Genomic DNA, 18,931 nt, shown 5'->3' with positions numbered 1-18,931 from the left:
AATTTATTATTTACCATTATGGATGAATAAGCATGTTCTATCAGTGCATAAGCCACCATCGAGCCACTATTATGGGCTGGGGATGACTCATTCTTATTTTCTAGCCTATTGTGCAAATTTTGGCATTAACAAATGGGATTGCTTAGTTAGAGTTAATCATGTTTGGATCCCACATCGTCAATCACTTTTTTTGCATTGCATGTAAAGTTCTCCATTATACAATGAACCCAGATCATCTATCTATAATTTTCTGGTATGGATGGCACAAAAGATTTATCGCTATGGCACATCATTTTTATAAAGAATGTCTCGATATCTTGTCCAAAGCTTACCTTCTTTTGAGATATTGAGTGCTAGCTTCCATTTTTATTGTGTTTCTACGAGCTCAATTTTGTTGTTATTGTTGATGCATTTTTTTGTCAAGGATGGATGCCTACAGTATGGTCGAATGGCCCACGGTAGTGCTTGGTGCTCATCCATGGAATAAAGTTCATAAAATACAAATAGAGAGGGAGAGATATTGAAGGTAAATTCACTATATTTTGTAATTTTACAGTCTTTCATTACTTGCTTTGCTCTCAATACAATGGTAAAAATGGAGGAGAATAGAGGTTGAAGACGAAGACGGTGCTTCTAGTTGTCTAGAAGTTGAATCCCACTTTTTTTTTTTCTATTTGGTAGCCACTTCTTCAAGCCAAGTTCCTCAAGGTCATATCTCTCCCTCTCCAGCTACTGCACACTTCTTTACGCCCATTTTCGTGGTTCGTTGACATCTTTATGTATCTTACTTCCACTCTTGGTGATCGCTTGTTGATAACCAATGGGCTGGGCCATACTACATTTTGTACCCAATAGTGGGCATATGCCCACCCATGCACTGTGCATTGCTATCTTGAACTACTTAGTCACATACTCACAGGTTGGTGAGCCCTAAAACGAAGAACAACCAAAATCAACCATGAAAATAGATCCCAACCATCACAATCTCAATTCTCACCTCCCTCCATTGCATGCTGTAAATGGAGAACTACAAGATTTTATGCCAAATTTGGGATTGGCCAAGTTTTGTGAGTGAGTTTTGGAAAGCTTTTTAAGTGCGTACCGCTTGCTTCTCCATCAAAGTCAAAAGTATTATCATGATATAAGAAAAACTCTACGTACTACACTACTATTCAATTTCCATCCCACTATAATGAAGTGATATTACCCAACAACTTTTAAAGTTTTCTTTAAAAGAGAAAAAGATGATTCAAAGACAATAAAAGTGTTACATTTTACGTAGTGGTATAAAAGTATAATAGGAGTGTGAGGGAGGTCGTTCCCAGTGTCGAGCCAAACCACACAGACCCAGCCACGAGGCACTGATGGGTTTAAGGGTAGCCTGACAAAAGAAAATTGGTATGAAAGGATAGGATGGGTCGGGTCAAGAAGGGCAAGATTGGCCCAGGAAGCCCAAAAAGAAACAGCAAAGTAGCACGCGTGGGACGTGGATCCTGAGTCAGAAGGCCTAACACTTCTACTGGCTAACAATCCATATACGCAGGGTCAGGGACAACCATGGTCCCTAGACACTGACGGTTAGACAGACTTGGAAGGTGGGCGAGCTAGGCCGAGACCACGCCACATTTAATGAAGGTCGAAGACGGACACGCCAAGACGTGAACCCTGGGTTGTTAGCGGTTGCCATGATAAGGCATGGATGACCTATTGCGTGGCAGAACGTTGGAAGAGGGCACGACCTAAGTATAGAGCGACATCACCACGATCAGCTTGCCAGGGGACCACCCCTACCGGTATATGTACCCCCCTCGCAGGAGCAAAAAACACTCTATGCACTTTCATTTGAGCTCCTTTAAATCATAGATTGAAAACTCAAACTGACTTAGGCATTAGAGATGTTTTTTACCACTCTGAAGCCCTCATTCAACATAGACCCATTGCAGAGTTGCTCGGACTGTGAAACACAACATCAACAAGGAGTGTGGTATATAGTTTTATTTTGACGTAGATGAGGGAATCATTCAGCATCAAGAAACTTAGCCATGTTATATTTCTCGTTCTTCCGTTCACTAGCTTTTATGGTTTTAGGATCTAGTAGTAGACGAGGAACTTACCACTCAATTCATTTATTTATTCCAGTTTCTATGTATCTTTGGCAACCTCAACCTTAAAAACTTAATTTTCCAAATTCAATAAATAAATTTATAATGTATTACAAAACTCAATTTAAAGAGAGGGAACATCTCAGTTTTGGAATTTAAGATGGCTATAACCTAATTCTATATATCATCACTATCCTATCCAATTTACTCCCTTAACCTCTTTTTCTTTGGTATGGAACTATAAAATCATTCTTATACAATATTAACTAGTAGTCTAGTAATGTACCTTTCAAATGTGCAGCAATCTAAATGCAACCTTCTTTGATTATTGATTGTGATATATATACAAGAAGAATAATGCTATACACCACACTCTCATCCTATTTTGATCATACTAAGTAATATGTGGCACATTCATTATCATTAGATGATAAAGAAGTATGCAATAAATGTGTCACATCTTACTTAGTATGATGAAAGTAGGATAATTGTATGGTATATAAATGTGTCACATCTTACTTAGTATGATGAAAGTAGGATAATTGTATGGTATATAGAATTTTTCATACAAGAAAGAAGAGAGAGTCGAAATAGATGTGTCTCACACCTTTAAAATTTCGATTTGTACAATATTTATTGACATGACCTTTCAAATTACTTTAAACTGAAATTACAAAATTTATGAATATATAACACAAGAATGGATTATGTGAGTTGACAGAAGCGAAACTCTTGCTTTTAAAAATTAGGTATTTTATAGCCTACATTCATAATAGTTCATCAAAAGGTGAGAATTGATCAGCCCAACAACGGATTTGCCATTTTCAGAAGAGACAACCACCCTTGCTTCGACATTACCCTTATATATTCCCATAAACTTGGAAATACTTATGATTATCAAGGCAGAATCCTCTTTTTTACTTTGAAACCCCACAGCTTCCAAATTACCCATAGGAAGATGAAGGTTTTAAATATCTGATCACACATGAGCAGGAATGCTTGTTCCGAGATTTAATAGCGAAGAATCGATGAACAAGTTCAAATATTTTATCAAGGTTTTAAAGCTAATTCAGTTTGTATAGACAGGTTCTATTTGTTTAATCTCAGCTAATGTCATCTGAGTCCTACAAAATTCTTTACAAGCTGATAACAGATTCTGAAATACTGGGTTTGGCGATTCACTTCTGTTAATAAGTATGCTAACCTCATCTATTAACCGAAAAAGAGCATCCCTCTGAAACCTGTGAGCACTTGCCTTGAGTAAATTCAACCATGCCACCTTAGAGAATGCCTGCGACTCACTCATGGGATGACTAGCAATTGATGAAAGAGCAGCAGTATAATCATCATTCTCTAGTTTCACGGAAAACCTTTCTTTGACGAGAGAAGTTGGTGGAGTCCTACCCGCCCGAACCAAATGATTCCAAGTTGTTTCCAGTAGGTCTTCCTGCCAAGCATGCAGGGTTCCCAATAGTGAATAAATATAGAACTAAAGATTAAATTTAACAAGAATGTTATTTTTTTAAGATTTCTACTTCAGGGAAATACCAAGTGACATGCAGATGCTGGCATGCTGCTAATTTGTGATAAAGCAGGGTGGATGGCGAATTAATACTTGGGAGGGCAATTAAAGAACAAACTAAAAACAAAGGATTATATATGTGCATACATATTCATGTCTGTGTGCATGGGTGCGTATATTCGGAGTCCAGGAACATCCTCAGTTATCAATAGGAAATCATTCAATTTTCTCCAATAGATAAATAGCATAACAGATAAATTTCCTTTCAATATCATCATCAAACAAGCACCAACTTGATGCCATGAGATGAATAATGGGGGAGGGAGGGGCAATACCTTTCCAGCTCTAGAAGCATTCAATATCATCCGAAGATGGCGCTTTTCATTGAAATGATATCGATGGTGCAGCATCCGCTTGTATATATTCTCAAAATCATCCCACCTCTTCTCTGCGTTGCATGCATCTAACATGGTGTTGAATGTGTAGATATCCGGTATTACTCGAACCTTGTAATCAGATATGCTGCTGATACGGTTCCCATCTTCTGACATCTTATGGAACAGCTCTTTTGCCTCTTCAAACATCCCATGTGCTAGGTATGCTTTCAGCATTATATTACAGGTAACAAGATTTGGGGAGCAAAAGTTGTGCATTTTGTTGAAAATCAATGCTCCATCTTGAATGTTTCCGGCATTGAGACAAGCTTGAATTAAGCCAGTGAAAGTCACTACTAGAGGCTTATTTGCAACGTTACAAATCTTCTCAATCTGTGGAAAGAATGAATATCCAATACGTAATCAAGCTTTTAATTATGAATATTACGTACATCATAAAATGCACATTCTGGAAAAGTAGCTAAGCCAGGTATAGGAATCTTTGCAGGTGAAAACAAACCCCAGATTTGATCACATCGGACGTGAGCCATGTTCAGATTCAAGTTGACTTCTTTAACCATATGCCTCTCCCAAGAAAGGGGCTAAAAGGTGTATCATACACCACCATACTTGGCACCACCATTGTGGAATGCTATAGGAATATTAGGTAAGAAAATGCCAAGGTCCACCATTACATGTTATACTGGATTCAATGCATTGGGAAAGACAAAGAATACCTTATTCTGTGGGTACAAGAAAAGAACTATGCACCCCTAAATGGCTTGATCCATAGGTGCTGCTGTTTATTTTATCCCACTCGCAAATATTATCCTTACATTGTGCTAGTGATATGCATGCACATTAGCGATAGCAGAATTGAAAAGGGAGGTGCATAAAGGAGAATGATGGTATATAACCAATGTGTCATCAATGCCCTGAACAATGATTCTCATTTTGCCATGATGTAACCACAAATTCATTTTAGCACCAGTGCTTTTGCTATGAAATGTTTTAGGTCATGTATATTCTACTGAGACTTTTGTAATAGTGAGTCTCTATATTAACCGGTTTAAAATAGAGACAAAAGACAACCATTTCTTAGGAATTTCCTTTCACTCATATGGCTTGAGAAAGTAATTACTAATTGCCTAGTTAGAATTAGCTCACCAACAAGAAATTAGTTAGAATTATGCCTCCAAAAAATTAGCCACCGTGGAATACGTTTAAGCTTTTAATTTTATTATCATCACAGAATCTTTTTTATATTTTTTCATGTTTTCCTTTCTATTATTGTGTGAACTCGCGTAGGAATGAATAAAAACCTAAGTTGAAAGCCTTGAATAATCAGAGCATATAGTAGCTTTAAAAGGCTGTTACATTATATTAACACATGAATAGAAACCAGTAAGAAATATCGCTTCAAATTTGATGGAATTATGTATAAAATATGTAAATAGATTTCAGTGTTGTATATTATAAACAATAATAAACTTACTGAATTAAAAAATGAAAGTAAATATTAGGAAATACTATTATTTGAAATGAATACCAAGTTTGTTCCTGAAACATATAGTATCAAAGGATATCAGTTGATAGAACCTAATATAGGGGACCTCTAGAATTCACTAATTTTGAGAACCCCTATTAATTCAACAAATTATATACATACACACACAAGATACGACACCTCTAACTTCAAGGATATTGTGAGTTAACCCATAAAAAAAAGGACATTGTGAATTGTAAAGGTATTGTATGGGGATGCAGAAGCAACACTGTAATGCTATACAGAGCATGGGGAATTTAACATAATACAACCCAGAATGGGAGGTTTAGATGGAAACCGAAGGAAGATGTGTTAATTTTGGGTGTAAATGAATTACCCGAGGTGCATTTACGGCAAACTCCTTGCCGGGGGCCTGTGCACCCTGAGATTAGTTGGGATACTGTTCCCAAACACCCGGTGCCAAAAAAAAGGGTGTAAATGAAAGGAGAGAGAGAGAGAGGTGTTGGGAGAAGAATTAAAAGAAGAGAGCATTATACACCCACTATATACCATTATTTTCTTGCATTACCAACTTTTCTCATGATGCAACTCCCGGAATTAAAAGAAGCATTATCTAAGCTTTTAGACACATAACAGTAAATTATCCTGTAATGCATGTTGATGTAGCAGCATACAAAGCTTAAACACATAAGAGCAAATTCACGTGTAAAAATGTAAAACCAAAGATGAAGCACAACAAAAATTACCTGCTCTAATGCTTCTTCGCACCTTCCAGCACTACAAAGACAGCGAGCAAGGTCATAATAAAGAGATGCAGAACCTACTATTCCTCGTCTTTCCATGTCTTGAACGGCAAACAAAGCCTCATCTGTTTTACCTTCTTTCCAAAGTGTATTCACCACAACTGTGTATAAAAGTGGTCATTGTCATAATTAAACTACAATATAATAGCATCTAAAAGAGAACACGAGACTAAGTTACCTTTATATGTTAAAGCATTTGGAATAGAAGATTTCTGCAATTTCCTGAAAAAGTCATGAACTAAGTTGTACTTGCCACATGCAAACATCACCTATTAAGTGAAAACCAATTAGGTATAGATTTCCCGGTTAAAACTCACAAAATAGAAGCAATTTTCAGGATGAAGACACAAAATATATAGCGACCTATTAACAGTTTCACAAATCCTACAACAATATAATATGTAAGTTTCAGAAAAAAATAAAAATAAAAAAGCATTTCTTCAGCTGAAGGCAGTTCTATCACACATTTTATCAACCCTCATCACTCATTGCCACACCAAAGTACTTTTGAGAAAGTAAAAAACAATGATTGTTGATAATGAATTTAATCACATCATATATAAATTAGTTTCTTAATTTTATTAAAAAGCCAGTAATGGACTTGAATATAGATGTCTTGTGCAAGTCTACAAGCAAAAGACAGATGGGGCTCTCATTAGATATCTCAATTGCTCATTCGAGGAGCTTATAATATTTGCAGTTTTTTCTCAACTACTGACATCTGCAATAATTTATAACGTTTACAAGTCTCATAAATATATTATTTTGTGTACATATGCTTAGTTTCTTGTCTCATGTTTCAGTGCATTGGCAAAACAATGATGACGGAATCTAGCTCAGGAAAAAGTAAAATTCTGGGTTAAATACAAATTTCTGGGGGGGGGGGGAACTAATTGTAATGACAGAAGTCAAATTAGTCACAGAATTGAAGTGGTAGTAATCACTCTGGATAACCGAATGCTGGAAAGGGAAATTTTTATGCAAATCACTATCCAATTGAAAACCCACAATCGTCTTAGTAGTAACAAAATGATTATTATAAAGGAGTATACCTGTGATACCCCATATGATATAGATAAGGGTAGGTGGTGTATGCAATCCCACATTGCTTGGGAAGGAGAAGTTCTTGATGTTTATAAGGTTCCAATGGGGCTCTAATTGTATCATTAACTAGTCATTTTGGAGTATAGGCTATGTGGTTTGGGCCTTCTATTGGGGCGTTATAAATGGTATCAAAGACAGGTCCCAACCAGAAATGTGGGACTTGAGCCGTGCCACCTACAATGGACAGGCCCAACGAAGACGTCGGGAATTTAAGGGGGGTAGATTGTGATATCCCATATGATATGGATAAGGGCAGGTGGTGTATGAGATCCTACATTGCTTGGGAAGGAGAAGTTTTTGCTGTTTATAAGGTTCCAATGTGGCTCCAATTGTATCATTAACTAGTCATTTTAGAGTATAGATCATGTGGTTTGGACCTTCTATTGGGGCGTTACAATACCAAAGACCAAAAATATAAAAGTGTCACCATAATAGCAAAAGAATGCAATGGTCAGGCAGACCATGATGGAAACTAGAGGAAGTTATTACCTCCATGACAAGTCCATAAGTTGAAGAAGAAGGCCGTTGGCCTTGTTGCTTTAACTGCTGCAAAACCCAAAATGCTCCCTCCCATTGTTTTTGCTGAGCACAAGCATTTAGGACCTGGATAAAGAAGAGATACATAGAACATCATATATAGGGTGATCTATTGAAAACAACAAATATATTTTAATAAGTACAGAAATTCATTGAGACAACACAAAGGGGCTTGACCCATGAGTATGATGATAGAACCTCCTTACAATCTGGGCATAAAAAAAATGCAAATAGGCCATCGAACCTCACCACAAAGATACTCACCCCATTAAGAGTACAGATTTTCCTCCCCAACCACAAAAACCAAATCAAACACAGGATAGAAAATCTTCAAGAAAAGAAAATAAAAACCAGACATTGAATAAAAACCACTAATACACAACATACTGAAAAAATATCAGAATACTTCTCTCTATTAAAGGAAAAACATAATTTACTACTTAAGATCCACCCTAATTTCCCACTCAGCTTCGGACGATGCTAGAGGCTTCCCTCCACCACTCCTTGGGTGGGGAGGGGTTGCTGTCAGGAGAGGGGTTTTCTCCCCTTCAGGTTTTCTTTTTTTAAATTCCACAGTTAAGCTTCTTCTCATCCTCATTGCTCCAGAAAAATCTTTTGCACACCACAGATTAGAATATCATGTATCAAGGAAAGAAAATGATCATCTGACAATTTCAAGACTCATGCATACCATAATATCTAAATTCTTCGTTCGTAAATATGTCATTATCAGGTATAGAAACTATCAAATCATGCCAGTATCTAATCTAGAAAAGCCTCAATTAAAAAATTATTAAGATTTGAACATTTTTAAGACCTTTGATAGCCATTTGGGTGTCTTGAAGTAACGGACCAGTTGAGCAATTTAAGACCATTATCTTCTGCATATGGATTTCCATTAGTACCACTCACCGCATTGTAAACAATGATATCTGGTTCCAACCGTGGGTCCCACTTCCCAAGTGCCCCAGTTTTGAACTTCTTGGGGGGAGATCGCATGATATCAATCACATGAAACAGTTCCTTCAAATACCCCGCTTGTCCAAGAGCGACAGCAAGACAATGATAAGAAACTAAGTCGGGATACGAAGACATGTGTTGCTGGAGAGAAATGAAACAGAAATTTTAGTACTGTTATGTCAAAGCTGTCTTTCCCTCTTTACAAGGTGCATTTCACTATAGAAAAGCACTGAATACATTACACAAATATTTGTACATTACCAGCATTGAATGAAAGATATTGAGTGCCTCCACAGGTCTATTTGCCTTCCCAAGTACATCAAGTGCAGTGGTATATATAAATCTACCAAACAAAGCAGACAGCTGTCAAAAGGTGTTTATGCATAATGACAAGGATCTTCTTCAGCCATTTTTTGACAAGTAAACGTAAAATTTTATTGAAAATAAAGGCATATCCCAAGTACACTGGGAGCATACATCAAACAAGCCTAATTACAACTAAGCACTAGTGAGAGATACAAGCAAATCATAGAGATTATCCGCATTACAAATAATGGCCGAAGCCCAGGAGAGTAAAGTAGTGTAAAAAAATCGCTTCAGCTCCTCCAAAAAATGCTCTACGTCTTCAAAACACCTCTTGTTTCTCTCCATCCACAAACACCACATAATGCAATGAGGGATCATTCACCACACAGCAGCGATGTGAGCATTTCTCCAAATACCTGTCCAGCTATTCAGGATATCCCTAACTCTTCCATGCATAACTCATGCCACCCCGGTCGGATTAAGGATCTCATTCCATAAACCCTGGGCCACTTCACAATGTAACAAAAGACAATCCACTGATTCCCCGTCTTTCCTGCACATACAACACCAATCTAAAATGGTAATACCACGTTTCCTCAAGTTATCCGAGGTGAGAATCCTCTCTAGAGATGCAGTCCATATAAAGAAAGCAATCTTAGGAGGTAACTTGCAATTCCAAATAGCCTTCCAAGGAAAACAATGATCATTAGAAAATCCCAAGAGAGCCATATAGAAGGAGCATTGAGAACGTTTTATTTCCTCCAAGATTGCAAATCATCTTATTTTCCATCTCATTGTCAATTGACATAGCATACAACGAGTCAAAGAAAACAATAAACATATCCATTTCCTAGTCTTGAGTTGCTCTAAAAAAACTAACATTCCAATGGACAGCACCATCAGAAAACACCAATAGATCAGCCACAACAGCCTCTTTGTCACTAGAAATTTAATAGAGCATGGGAAACACCTGCTTTAGAGCCCTTTCACTGCACCAGACATCATGCCAAATATAACCACCATGACCTCTTCCAATTGCAAAACTGAAAAGCTTTGGAGAATTTTCCCCATCCAGCTTGAATATTTTTCAACAACCCCATGCCATATGTCCCCCTAACTTCCTTAGAACACTAGCCCCCCCGGATACTCCCCATATTTAGAATCTATTACTTCTCTCCACAAACTCTTCCCTTCCCTATGATATCTCCACAACCATTTCTCTAAAAGTGCTTTGTTGAATACCTCAAATTATGCACCCCAGCCTACCGCAAGGCATCGGTGAGCAAACTTTATCCCAACCAACAAGATGGAACTTAGTTTCCTCCCCTATACCTCCCCAAAGAAAGTTACGAAAGGTTTTCTCAATACGAGAAGCCATACTTGCAGGTAATGGAAATAGGGATAGAAAATAAGTAGGAAGATTAGATAACGTGCTCTTTATGAGAGTTAATCTGCCACCCTTGCACAAATATACTCGTTTCCAACCAGCCAATCTTCTTTCAATTTTTTCTAACACACCAGCGGTAAGCCAAGGTATTTCAAGGGCAGCAAAGCAACCTTACAGCCCAGTATATTTGCCAAGCATTGAATATTATTCAACATTACCCATAGGAATCATTTCAGACTTCGAGAGATTTACTTTCAGGTCCGAAACAGCTTCAAAGCAAAGTAGTACAGCCCTCAAATATTGCATATGATTTCTGTCCGGCTTACAAAAAAGTAGTGTCATCAGCAAAGAGAAGGTGAGATATATTAACACCACCCACTGGAAATCCAGCAAGAAACCTCCATTAACAGCCGCTCCCACCATGCGACTCAATGCTTCCATAACTATGACAAACAACAAAGGAGAGAGGGGAGCCCCTTGTCTTAATCCCCTAGAGCTGTTAAAAAAGCCTTCCGGCACGCCATTCACCAAAACCGAATAACGAACGGTACATATACAATGCCTAATTCAAGAAATCCATCTCTCCCCAAAACCACATCTCCTAGGTAAATAGCACAAAAACTCCCAATTAACATGGTTATAAGCCTTCTCCATGTCTAGCTTGCACAAGAGCCCGGGCGTACCCTCCATGATTCTACAATTTAAGCATTCATTGGCAATCAAAATCGAATCCAATATTTGCCTCCCCTCCACAAAAGCATTTTGGGATTTTGAAATAATACTACTCACGATAGCACTCATGCGATTAGCGAGCACCTTAGAGATAATCTTATACACTCCATTAATGATACTAATAGGCCAAAAACCTTTCACATCCACTGCCCCAACTTTCTTAGGGATAAGAGCAATAAAAGACACATTAATTTTTTTTTTCAAATTTACCAAAAGGATCATTGAGATCCTGAATGTTCCAAGAAAGGATTATAGGCTTCATGGGAAGAAACACACTTCCCCTTAGATCTTCCTTTGCTGGTACTCCCCTCCCATCTATCATAATTAATTGAACAAGTGAGACGCTTAAACTCCCGCTTTTTTCTAGAAGCAGATTTTTGGGATTGAAATCGACCTGCCTCAATAGCGATAAGTAATGCCCTAACTTGCTCCTCAAACCCTTCACATGAAATCCCCACACAATCTTGAATATCCTTCACTTTTTGAGTCACCCAATCCGATGGTGAAACTCCCATTGCAAGCAGCGGATATAGTGTACAAAACAATTATGGATCCCCCTTAGCCTCCTTATACACCATCTAGAGAGTGTAGTCTACGTCCTCTAACTCCGACGTAGAGTCAAAATGCATTGACTTCTCCCCATTGAACCCCATACCCATCTCTGTCCCTGCCACCATACCTTGAGCTAATTGGAGATGCCCAGAGCCCTTTGCCGGATTAAAGCCACTTGAGACTCTTCCCTACCACCCATCAGCGCTGTCTATGTGTACTAAGCTAACTGGACATGCCCAAAGCCCTTTGCTGGAGTAAAAGTCACTTGAGAATCTTCCTTGCCACCCATTGGCGTTGTCTGTGTGTACTGAGCTAACTGGAGATGCCCAGAGCCTTTCATTGGAGTAAAAGCCACTTGAGACTCTTCCCCTCCACCCATTGGCCTGTCTTTGTATTGTGCCAGAGATCCAACGTTTGTCGGCGAGGAAACGTTGAAATCCATAACTGGATTGGCTGTCGTCGACTCCACCGCTACTATGTTCGTCTTTTGGGCCACCGTCGAGGGTTCCTCGACCATGCGCAAGTCGATCGGCACCTTCTCTTGCGAGGTTGACTGCCTCCGGCCGGTAGAAGGCTCGGCATCTCCCCCCTCCCCTCTCTGATTTTCCACACGGGCTGGGTTCCAACCCCAGCTTTACCTCTGTTTTGGCCCTTTATCTGAAGCCCAACGAATTGGCCCATTTGGCTTGTAACTAGCCTAGACACCCTCAACTGCCCAACTGCTTCTTTAGGCATTAAGTAAATTGCTAGGTCCACTTACCTCATGGCCCAAGCCCATCTTATATACCTCCTCAACACACCATATTAGAGCCTCCACCTTCTCTGTTATTGCCAACAACTGTGATTTCATTTCTAGCAAAGTAGAGCGCATGTCCTCCTTTGCTAGACCCACGATGAGCCTGCCACCTCAACCGTTCCACTGTGTGCTTGCTGTACTCGAGCTATGAGGAGCCTTTCCACCCCTATTTTGCTGTCTGGAAAGTGTCAGCACTGTCTTCTGCAAGAGAGTCTCCCTATATGAACGATTTTGTGGGTGGTTCACCACCACCACTGGCCTCTGAATTATTGTGAATCGCATGCCCTCCCTCTTTAACCACCTCCCACAGCGCATTCGTCATTCTCCTCCGGCCCTAACCTCTCGAGGAATAAAAAGCAACTGAGTTTGTTCCACCACCGTATTCCACTAGAACCATGTAGTGGCCATGGGCATTTGAGCATCTCTGTGCAATGAAACTTCTGGTCTCCTCCCTCGAGGTGGTGTACAGATCCTTTTTATCACCCTTCAGGCAGTCCTCCAATGTTTTGGTGAACCATTGCACCGTGGACATCCCCAGCCTCATCTCTTTCACCACCCTCCTACTCCTCTTAGAAATGAACAAGGAGTTTCCATCCTTCGACAAGTCGAACAATTTTGATTCTATCACTAAGTGTTTCAGACGCCCTATACTTCTTTCAAACTAGTGAAAGACCCAAATGTTAAAAATATTCAAAAGAAAAATTTAAAAATAGGTTACTTATCAATCTAAATTCCTTGTAGAAGTCTTGCAACCATATATCACAAAGCTATACCCAAAAGATATCATTGTGTTCGTCAAGTACAGATGCTTAATGCGCATCATGGTAGTAATAAATCATAAATTACAAATTATATGTTCTCTTCAATAGAGAAACTCAACATTTCTAGTCAAAATTATGGTTTTGGTGAACAGAAATAAAAAGGGTTGAAGGGATTAAGAGATTATAGAGAAAAATCATACGTTGTTAGTTTTAGGAAAATACATCTTTTAACATTTAGGCCTTGTTTGTTTTCACAGATGAGATGAGTTGAGTTGAGATTAAAATTAAAAGTTGAATAAAATATTGTTAGAATATATTTTTTTAATATTATTTTTGTTTTGGAATTTGAAAAAATCGAATTGTTTATTTTATTTTGTGTGGAAATTTAGAAAAATTGTAATGATTAGATAGGATGAGATGAGATGACAAGAGTTAAGACGAGTTGTGAAAACAAACGAGGCCTTAGAAACATTAGAGTCAAACTTTTGAGTTAAAAAAACTATATGATTAGATACTTGGGCTAATTTTTTAGTTTTAGAAAAAACCTCTTGAATGTATTTTTTTAGTTCTTTTTATGAGGGACCATGGTTTTTTTTTTTTCAAATTTCGTAGGGTTACGGGATCATTTCAAATTCTTTTGGGGGCCAAATAATTCGTTTAGAATTTTTTACTCTCTCTCCTTTTGGTTAGAGACTGCAAACGATTAGGGCCCCTACTATTACCATTTCCTCCCTTTTTAATACCATAGACCAATCACCCATCTCTTCACCCCCTCCAAATGTTTCCCCTACAATTAAGGCCTCCACTATCATGCTACTGATCTCACTAGTGTGAAAAGATCTGCTTGTAACCACCAAGGATTCTCTTTCTGCCTGATTACAAATATTAAAGGCAGGAAGAGTTGTTAAGTGAGGGCCCAATACTAGTACTTGCCTCACGGACTTTTGGCATATGAAAGGGTCTAACGCCATCAACAGTTTATGTGTCGCTCCTGGCACTTATCCACTATTATGGGATGGTATTTTCCATTCTGTGGTAGCCCAAGACTCCCTTCGTATGGTAATTCTCTATCACCTGATTGGTAATTTGATCCTCCAGCCAAACATCATGAATCACTGGCTGGAGATGCACACATCACCAGCGAATCTTTATATTCATTCTCAGGTTAAGATTTCAAGTTTTCCTATGCCTCTACAATAATGCCCAATTTAAACCTGATTTGCAAGAAGACAAACCAACTACCACAGCCTATTCTAACATTGTTGGCAGTACTGTCACAAATACTGTGAAAGACTACACAAAACTACCAATCCCACCCACAACAGACCCCTTTTAATCCTCTCTAACAACTGAATGCCCATTACCAACATTAACCACAACATATCACTAAAATTTAACCACCACTTCTTCCAAATATAACATATCACAGAGCTATTAAATAAGCAAAGGTGGCAACAACGTGATTTAATACACTGAATAGGAGGATTGACTCCTTTCTCTGAGAGTCCAAGAGATAAGTTATCCAATTGTAACAATTTCTCTTTAATTTTGTCATAATATGTATGTGGAGGCTATAAAATGATATGAAACAAGTATATTAATTTTTTAAATGGAATTTGAAACAATAAATTTTGAAAAGGGAGGTTTTGAGCTCAATGAAATTGGGATACATCCAGAATAACATCAAAGTTACATCAAACTCATTACTCAAATGCTCCAATCAATTTTCATAATACTAGATCAGACAGTTCTCTTATAAAAAATTCACAATATTTTTTTATAAATAATAAAAATAACATCTGGATGCATGGACCTTACAAAAATTAGCAGATTGAAAAACATGCACAATGTTCATGAGAGCAAAGAAGAAAAAAGGGAAAATGATACCTGAGCTTGTGGGATTTGAACCGCTCACGCATTTGAAGCCACTCAATCACTTGTAGCACCCGCCTCCAATTTCCTAGTTTTCCCAGTATCTGAATTACCCGCAATATAGAATGATCTGAGAATCTGATCCTAGCACTTCGCATGGTCTTAGCAAACATCCATTCAGGCATGTCTATGTCTGCACCATTCAACCTGTTAAAATAAACACCTTTTAAGATTAAAAAAAAAAAAAATTAAGACAATGCCTACTTAAGATAAGTTAGCACTACACACTAGATATTAAGATTGGCATTACATAAAGGAAGATAAACAATGAATCAAGACATGACAAGAAAAGTGCCAAATGTTATCACTAAGCATTGAGAGGACACAACTTTTCCAGAGGCATACAAAATGCAGAGAACACTGTAAAAAGCTTACAATGATATCTTTCTGGAATCAAGCATCAGACCGGTGAATTTCTGCAAGCAAGTTATACACCCCAACAAACATGTTTCTTCCGAAGAGAGAAAAGAAGAAGACAGAAAATATCTTTACTAACCCAAAGGCTCATTTCCATTTGAGCACTTTGTCATTTCAGGCATAAAGGACTACATTATGAAGAAAATTTAGTATTATTAACTCTTCTTTCTCTATTCACGTCACCATTAAATTGTTGACTAAACTCCAATTCATGATATAAATAGAGCACAGAAATTTTGTGTAATAAATCCAAATAGATTGATTAGCATAGGTCCACAAAATACAGAAGAGTAGAGAAGCGACATAACACGTCAGAATATTATAAAACTGTTCGTGATGGATCACGTCATCTGACAAAAAGGTCAAACCCTGTTACAATACACCCTTTTGTTGCATGCTGATCAAATTCCAACTATTGCGAATCGATCAAAATGCAAGACATACTAAAGTAGGGTCTTGATGTTGTCCATCTAATTGAGAGGTCAAATGCATAAAAGATTATATGGTCAAGAACAAATATAAAAAAATGGGCATATAATCTCATAGGTCAACAAAAATTGATCTTATTTGTTGATTAACAATTATAATTACGATCAGGTGTCAACAAAATTTTACTCCAATATTAGGGACACTGTGAAGAAGAAAAGAATAGAGCACAGACCGGTTGGCTAACTTCTGGATTCTCTCTTCCATTTCCATCTTTGAAACTCGCGGTTTGTCCATAATGTCATTGAATTCATCAAAATTCTTGAAGGCAGCTCTTTCCACCTCTAAACCATCATCATCAACTCTTTCTGAGTAAACATTACTGCTTCTACTAAATTTCCGATTGTTCTGAACAAACTCATGGTCAGTATTGTCTTTAACACAGATGTAGTTCCTCTCAATTCTGCTGCCTATTTCCTTGTCTCTTCCACCACCAACTCTCTCTTCCTTGTAGCTTTTTCGGATTGATTTGTGATCCCATTGGCTAGGGTCAGCCACCTTTTTCCTCAGCATACCCGAGGAACTTGCATCATAAAGACGCTCCCCTTCTATGCCAATATTATGGCGCTTGCTCCTAACAGGGGCCAATGCCCTTGAGCTTTCTTGAACATTGCGAGCCTTTGGACTTCTTCCCAAGTTGGAGTCATCCAATTGTTGTTCTATATGACTAGTACGGTGTGTCGCCAGTACTCCCTTTGTCGTTTCTTCCCTGGGAATCTTCCTCAATTTAGCATTTACGTCGCCATCTTTGGGATCAAGATCATTCTTAAACTCTCTACGTTCTCTCCCTTTGTAACTGAGTTTACCTCTGAACCGGCTTTCTTTGTTCATAACTCCATAGGCATTTATAGACAACCGTTCTTGTCTTACAACTTTAAATGCATTCTCTTGATCTGAACAACCACCAAACCCCTCCAAGTTCACTTTTTCTTCACCTCCTTCCATTGGTGGTCTCCTGAAGACACCCTTTCCCGTCAAATTATTATTCGGCTTCTGTTTTTTAGAATTATTATTAGCGTGCCTTTTGTCCCTAGAAACCCTGACCGATTCCATAGCTTTCAAACACTCATCGAATGATGGCTTAAATTCGAGCTCCTTCTCAAGAAGCCCACCACTGACCAACCTATTGTCCGACTCTTCCTTCAAAAGAGCATTAATTGTATTTGAATTTCGAAATTTAAAACCAAAAACCGGAACCTTCTTCTCATTCTTCCTAACAGTTAAACCAATACGACAAATGGGTTTACGAGGGATCAAAAGCTCATACGAAGAGAACGAATTGCAGGAACAATTTGAAGCAAAAGCACCATATCTTTCAAAATAAGAGACACCCATTTGAGCATTTGAGCATTTAACTACGCAACCCATTTCAATTTAACCCCAACAATTTCAGAACCAAATTTTACAAACCTTGCTGAGGCAAATACTGCCAAGTAAACAAAGAACATTGAAAATAAACCAAGAGGAAAGCGAAGTCAAGTTTAAAGAGGACTGAAACGAGGAAGCTTTAACTACCAGGTCCCTTTCGGCTAAAAGAAAACCTGTTCCACCACCCCGGACTGTGCTCTCCAGACTTTTCTGTACACGCCACAAGATTCGGGAAGTCAATTATCCATTTACTTCGCCTTCTTTCCCTTGGAACAAAGAAATATCTTAGGAAAATATGATGGTGGTTTGGCTTTGCAGTCGTAAATCGCGAGCGGAGAGTGCGCGGATTGCTGTTTTGCAGCTCACAGCGCTAAAGGTTGCATGTGTACTGTGTAAAGATTAGTCTCAACTCCATCTCAACCAATTTCAAATCAATTATCGATACAACCGACTATTTTTTTTATTTCTCATTAAAAGTTAATATATTTCGATTTATTTTATACATTTAAATTTATATATAAACCTATTTTATATAAAAAAAATGTTTGGGATCCCGACAATGGGTCCCGAGCATTTCTCCTTTTTATTTTTTTATTTAATAATTAAGGATGTATTTTAATAATATTATAAATTTTTTAATTTTTTAAATATTTATAATAATTAAAAAAATAAAAAAATAATATTTTTTCGAGACACTTTTACAGTGGCTATAGTGTTGCTCTTTATACATTCAACACATTTCAATGGATCTATAAAATATTACTATTTACAAATCAATTCAAATCATCTCAACACTTAAACACAACCTAGATCTTCAACTTCAACGGTTTCACATATAATTATAACCCAAAACTTTTGCAATTATTCTAAAATATTTTATTCCCAAAAATCACTTAACGCAAAATAATTTTCAATTTCAAGATTTCAAATTTTTTATTTAATCATTAACTAACAATTACGAATTTTCTAAATTTTCAAATAAAACACAAAAAATAATACAAGTTTTTCAAATTTTAAAACAAAAATGATATTAGAAAATGATATTCAAATAATTTTATAATATTTTATTTAATTTTTTTATTCTATTTTTTTAAAACTTAATAAAATATCTCAACTCAAATAATTTTACTATTATTAATAGATATATTGAAATATTATAAATATCTAAACGGAGCCACAATACATAGATTCACAGTAATTAATTCTATCTATGGTTTATATTTATGTTGAATTATAGAATGTGTTTCAAGCAAAATATTATAGAAAATCTTTATCCATGCAACTT

At 37.4% G+C, this 18,931-nt stretch overlaps 1 protein-coding gene across 1 annotated transcript; it reads right to left on the bottom strand.

Moving 5' to 3' along the window:
- Window positions 1-3,117: 3,117 nt before the first annotated feature.
- LOC108984020 (pentatricopeptide repeat-containing protein At1g30610, chloroplastic) lies at window positions 3,118-18,044 on the bottom strand. The gene is made up of 9 exons (XM_018955846.2): window positions 16,454-18,044; window positions 15,331-15,522; window positions 9,171-9,252; window positions 8,862-9,050; window positions 7,902-8,015; window positions 6,487-6,577; window positions 6,252-6,409; window positions 3,960-4,391; window positions 3,118-3,549 (listed from the first exon to the last, which is right to left on the bottom strand). Exons 1-9 carry the CDS (start codon window positions 17,644-17,646, stop codon window positions 3,172-3,174), a joined length of 2,829 nt encoding a protein of 942 aa, XP_018811391.2. The 5' UTR covers window positions 17,647-18,044; the 3' UTR covers window positions 3,118-3,171.
- Window positions 18,045-18,931: the final 887 nt, after the last annotated feature.

This window comes from Juglans regia, chromosome 4 (genome assembly GCF_001411555.2).
Source record: "Juglans regia cultivar Chandler chromosome 4, Walnut 2.0, whole genome shotgun sequence".
In the NCBI taxonomy this organism is placed as follows: domain Eukaryota; kingdom Viridiplantae; phylum Streptophyta; class Magnoliopsida; order Fagales; family Juglandaceae; genus Juglans; species Juglans regia.
Note: the sequence above shows the minus strand (reverse complement) of the source record. Positions and strands in the feature narration are given on the sequence as shown.